The sequence below is a fragment of the Octopus bimaculoides genome, chromosome 10 (genome assembly GCF_001194135.2).
Source record: "Octopus bimaculoides isolate UCB-OBI-ISO-001 chromosome 10, ASM119413v2, whole genome shotgun sequence".
Taxonomy (NCBI): domain Eukaryota; kingdom Metazoa; phylum Mollusca; class Cephalopoda; order Octopoda; family Octopodidae; genus Octopus; species Octopus bimaculoides.
Genome location: NC_068990.1, coordinates 7,720,070 through 7,726,526, shown reverse-complemented (window position 1 = coordinate 7,726,526; position 6,457 = coordinate 7,720,070). Strand labels below are relative to the sequence as shown.

At 37.1% G+C, this 6,457-nt stretch overlaps 1 protein-coding gene across 1 annotated transcript in view; it reads left to right on the top strand.

The window, feature by feature from the left end:
* Positions 1-6,457, top strand: part of LOC106871451 (tyrosine 3-monooxygenase) — a 392,944-nt gene that overhangs the window by 61,994 nt on the left and 324,493 nt on the right. Inside the window, exons 4-5 of the mRNA XM_052971214.1 lie at positions 837-863; positions 5,922-5,951. Of these exons, the coding sequence (XP_052827174.1) occupies positions 837-863; positions 5,922-5,951 (57 nt within the window). The remainder of the gene's footprint in view (positions 1-836; positions 864-5,921; positions 5,952-6,457) is intronic.

Here is a 6,457-nt window from a genome sequence, read left to right as displayed (position 1 = left end):
CATTCTTGGTTAACACATCTACTAAAATCATCTTCATTACGTGCACAAGCACACATACATATATATACAAATACTATCAAACAGACGGAGACTCACACACACATGCACAACCACATTCACACAGCTCCCAGCAGCGTTACGTAGCCGTCTTATAACGCTAAGACACTGTGCTGCAGTCGTTGGATGAACTTCGACGTGCAGACACAGTCAGAACACCTGTTGTATCCCTCCTGCTGACCACAGCTGTCCATCTCTCATCTTTACAGTGTTCACAATGCACTGAAAAATAGTCAGTGTATCGGCATTCCGATATCTGGCGCGAATCAACATGGTGCAAGTAACTCTTTTCCATTTTTGAGATGACTTCGAGTGTGCAAAACCTTTAAAAAGTATAATACGAGTGTCATATCCAAGAGGGAGAAAATCTATTACTTCCATAGGTGGATCCATCTCACATTTTACTATGTACTCTAAGTACTGTAATGTGTTTCCCAAACAACTGACTTAGTTAAGATTAAATGAGAATACAATGGGAGCTAGAGGATTCTCTTTCTTTCAAGTATTGAACACCCTAGTCACATTTAATGACGTTTGTAATTCTCCCTTTTGGCGAAACATTGCAAACGGCTGTTCATATTAATCATATATATATATATATATATATATATATATATATATGTGTGTGTGTGTATGTGTGTGTGTGTGTGTGTGTGTGTGTGTATGTATGTATGTATGTATGTATGCATGTATGTATGTATGTGTGTGAGCGTGTGTGTGTATGTGTTTGTGTGTGTGTAACAGTATAGCCATATAATTATGTGTTATATATTTTGCAGCCACGCAGAGGGAAAGGAACACCCCCGGTAAGTGCTTCCGTTTATATAATAGATATTCTGTTTACCTTTTCCATGTTAATGTCTTCAGCTATCACTGTTTCGTAAACAACGATTTGGTGATAATTATTTATTATTTGTCATTTCTTCACACCTGTCAATATGGTCTTGTTTCGTTTTTTTGCCGCATTCGAATTTTTAATGGTACCTTCTGTTGTTGTAGTTGTTTGCGAACTAACGCCTTAGAGAAATAACCCCCCATCCACAACACCAGCACCTGCACAAAGACGGACATTTACACACATATACAAGTAGGTTATATTGCTTGTTATAATATTTGATACATGAAATTACTAAACCATTTCAGCTCGCTTCTACCGCGCCTATCGGCAACCAGCAATGTATGTATCGTTAATCCGTATTTGAGGGTTAATATACACAGCATAAGCCATCATAGTGTTAACTATAAGGACTTGCGTAAAAAGGAGTAACTGCTGAGTTTCAGAAGACGGATCCCGAATTCAAATTTGGCATAGAGATAATATAATAATTATCACCGACTTATGAGAAATGCTTGCTGCATTATTTTTTGATAAGTCCAAGGCGGCGAGCTGGCAGAAACGTTAGCACGCCGGGCGAAATGCTTAGCGGAACTTCGTCTGTCTTCATGTTCTGAGTTCAAATTCCGCCGAGGTCGATTTTGCCTTTCATCCTTTCGGGGTCGGTTAAATAAGTACCAGTTACGCACTGGCGTCGATATAATCGACTTAATCCGTTTGTCTGTCCATGTTTGTTCTTTCTGTGTGTAGCCTCTTGTGGGCAGTAAAAAATAAGAAACGTTAGCACGCCGGACGAAATGCTTAGTGGTATTTCGTCTGTCTTTACGTTCAGAGCTCAAATTCCGCCGAGGTCGACTTTGTCTTTCATCCTTTCGGGGTCGATAAATTAAGCACCAGTTGCGTACTGAGATCGATCTAATCGACTGGCCCTCTCCCCCCAAATTTCGGGCCTTGTGGCTAGAGTAGAAAAGATTATTTTTGATAAGTCTGGTTAGGTGTTTTATAGTTGTACTCTTTTGGCGTCAGTTATTAGTGTTGGTATGAGCCATGATAGATGCCAGATCAGGATGTTGTGGCGACTGAAAAATTCTACTGCGATCCCCAGCTTTCATGCTGACATCAGTAGTACTACTAGTTACCATCTCACCAATATCTGTTTAGTTGTGCTGCTTCCATGACAGAAGTTAGACAGTTCTACAACAAGCTTATAATTAACAATTTCCCTAATTTTTTTTCCAGACTTTACCTGGGAGGCGTAACAGGAGATTCTTCTATAATTAGAGCACTCTCTCTTCTCTCCCTTTCCTAAAGTTATGATTATCACCCTGGATTGCCATTGCTCTGTTGTGTTTCTAGAGATCCAAGCTACCTGGCATACATGAATCAAATAGAGAATACCATCTCTATTTATGGGTTTTAACATATGATGGCATTATTCACCGTCTCCTGCAGCCTTGCGTGCTTTACTGGCCTCTGACTTCAGCTTCTGTGCACTTAGTCTTCACCCTAAAATGATCTTCGTGTCAACCAGAATATTTAATCGTGACAAGATTTAGAACGGCAAAGTATTTCACTTCATCTCTTAAGGATGTTCTTTTCTGTAGGAAAAAGAAGTACAGTTGGGTTCTTAGTGACAGGTGTTGAAGATGGCTTCTTGTTCCGTACTCAGCGGATGGTCTGCCAGAATGCTTTATTGGTAAATCTAAAGTTAGAATCCTGCTTAACCTCAGGGTCCTCCCATGGCTTAGCCTTGAACGATTTTACTGTCTGCTGCAATGTTTGTATTCCAGTGTACCGCTTACGTAATAATGGAGACTTGTTTCCACGCCAAACTTTGTAAGCCTTCTTATCTGTCCAAATGGTATTTTTAACTTCCTGATTAAACTATAGTTTCTTTTGCCACCTGATGCCACACCGAGCCGCTTTCGCCCATAGCATCCTGTTAAGGATTGGGAATTTAAATATCATAAATGTTACGGATAAAGAACAGGAATTAGTAGAGGAGGCCAGACGCAACGACTAGATATAGTCAATGTCTCCTTTATAAGGTTCCAATAGACCGTAGACTTAGATGGAGGGTGAAATATTCCACTATTTAAATATAGTGTCAACTATGACTGCACATCACAGGGTATGGATACTTACATGCACCAGCTGTCGGGTTCTGTTATGAAGTGGATCCCTCAAGGTTGGTGGGTTTGTTTGCTTCCTGAAGCTTAGGCTAAGGAAGTTCCTGTAATTGTAAGTGTATGCACTAGACAGTGAGGCCAAGTAAAATCCTTTACTCAAAGATGTGACCAGTTGTTATCTCAATTTATTGTATCGTCATTCTCTCTTCTGTCGCAATGCCTTACTAAGGCACAAATGTTGCCATTATTGTCTAAACATCAGTATTACTATGTCACATTTCATAATCAAACTGATAGCGTGGTAGAAACGTTAGAGCACCAGACTTAACATCTAATCTATTTAGTTTCTTTCTACATTTTGAGTTCAAATTTTGCCGCGGCAACCAATTATTTCATTTCATAACTCTTAGTATCATTCATATGCGACATAAAATCAATCGAATATAACTTTTCCCTTAAAGTGTTTGGCCAAGTCCCAATGTAGGAAATCAATAATTTTCAAACGCTGTCTTCACTTAGTGTCACATCTATACTGCTAGCGTTAGAGATTATATATTCGATATGAAATATTGATCAAGTTTCATATTATCCACCTTATTTACTTCTATTTTTTGTGTTTTATTTCCAACTCACGGATTTTTATTTCTGTGTCAGTTTTAATGCCACATGTTATCAGGTGTTTTTTCGTCTTGAAGGATATCCTTGACACGCAAATTATTATACATTTTCTTGTAAATAACTTCCGGAATTATTGGATGGTTTCCATTTGAATCTACAATTTTTTTATAATTTCTTTCTTATTTTAGAGTTGTAATTGTCTAGCAAGAGACTTGATCATGCGGGGAAACTGAAGTAACTACATTGTAAAAAGACCATCAAACCATCTAATAACCCACAAACCTTTTGAATTCACTTTGTGCAATGTCACTGGCTATACTTGTACGATAAAAGATTTGGCACCTCATGAACTATACTTTCAAAGTGAATTAATAGCTTCGCGTATTATCCATTTAGATTTTGTCTACACGTCTGCCCAATAACCTCTGACTTAGGGCTGCACAGTTACAACAAACATACATTTTCACACAGTAAGGAATATTACCGAAACGACTTTCAGTAAGACCAACGACTTCTCCGTCGAGATTTTACTAAATTACTGAAGTTGCTTGGTGTTTGGTTTAGGCGTCACGGTTTGTCGCCCACACATCCCGCCTCCTCATCCGTGCTACCATCCCTTCCACCTGCTCTCTCCTTCAATTTCTGCTCCCACGCGCTGTGGTCACTATACCACCCAACCTTCCCCTGTCCGCTGCCGAACACTCACACCTCAGCAAGGGTCTTCACTTCACACCTCTCACGCGCCACTGGGACGAATTTTGGACCCGCACTGACATCAGCCAGTTTCTGCGCCTCATCAAACTACTCGCGTTTTTCCACACGTCCACACAGCGTCACGACAATCGGGATTGTTTCTCAGAGCTGGAGCACCGCCCATCCAACTGGAGGCTGCCTCCAGGCCAGTTCAGAACCATAGACTTGTTCGTGCACGACTGCAATGCGCTGGTCGACCGGCTCACTTTAAAAAAAGAAAAAGATCCCTCTGGACCAACATATGAAGTACTTGTCTGAATAACCAAGAGCAGATATCTTCACTTAGTTGGGTCGTGTTATTTGCATACACTGCAAGAATATCAAGTGCAAACACTTCTGCACAGTTTATATTCACGTGATATTGTTCGGGCGTGCAATTAGATCTACCTAACAAGGTTCCTCAATTGAAGTACCTAACTCAACCGAATCTTAATTACATATATATATATATATATATATATATATATATATATATATATATATATATATATATATGAAATGAAATCACAGCTAAGAGCATTAAAACTAAAAGGTAATACAAAATTAAGCACCTTTTAATAGTGACTGTGTTACCATCAAACACTGTTATCCCAAATTACTACAGATCTTCACTTTGTCCTTCCATATTTTCTTCTCTCGGAGTATCATCTTCTATAAATTTACTTCGCTTGTATTTGCTGTTTACTTCTTATGCAAACTCATATTATCTTTTCAATGATTAGTTTAAACAAAATAGCATCTTTAAAGCATTAACACCTATAAAAATGCTGGATTCATTTGAAAAAATCAAGTAGTACAAAATAAATTTTAAATTTCCCTTACCTATACTTGTTGACTACTTATATATAATCGTTTTCACTTAATATTAACATGGTCCTTTCATTTCAGTCACATGCATAAAACAATGCAACGTTATTTCCCTGAAAATTCCTTCACTCGCATTATATTGACATGAACAGTCACGTTATTTTTACTATTTTATAGTGTTTCCTATTTCTAGAAACATAGATAAAAAGAAACATAGAGCATAAAAAGAAATAATACCTGACTCAAACAGGTCACAGAAAAATTCGGCTATCAACGTATTATATATCATAGTATTGCTAACTTGAGATATAATTCCTACGAGCTTACTCAGCGAATGCATTTTGATCCTTAGCTTTAACATTTGCTTTAATAGCTGTAAGTCTCGGCCTGCGACACTGTTTAATCTATTAATGGTATATCATGATTCAAGGTAGGATCTTGCTCGACATTTCATAATAGTAACATTAGGAACTGAATTCAAACCTGCAACGCAAGCTCCTTCATTCAAAGAGTGACTGTCTTAAAACATGCACTCTGCATGATTCCTTATCGTGGTTCTTTCAGTCAAAACAATAAACCAATATCAACAAAATTATGATAATTCCTCATTTACATTCCAGTTTCCAATAGATGTCAGTCTTTATGTCACTAAATGTAATCTTCACTCAAATCAGTAATCTTGAATTCAATAATAAGTAACTTGTCTATTTTCTACATTTCAGCCGCCACCTCGGGTGCGACCCCCACGACCGGTATGTATATTAGAGAGAACACTAATAACTATTGAAGCAGCACATTTGCATGTCATGATTATTGCTTACTTAAATATAATATATTATGAGTTTTTGTGGTTTAGGTGTCGTTATCAAATGCCAGACTTTTGTGATTTGGAATGTTGGACGCTGCAAAAAGTATTATTTTTTTCTTGTTATGTTATTCATATCAATTTATTACTTTGTATTTTTATTATAGATCTTTTTAGTGTATTTACTTATTAAATTTTTCTATATGTGACCGTGGATTTTCATAGATGAGTTCAAGAATTGTGGTTCTTTTCTCTAAATTATATATTTATATATTATATAGTGTGAAACTTAATTTAATTTTAATTTTGATAAATTAAATTGAATTTTTACCTGTCAATTGGAATTTTTATCCCTAATATTATTATCATTATTATATATATATATACATATATATCTATATATATATATATATGTGTGTGTGTGTGTGTGTGTGTGTGTGTGTGTGTGTGTGT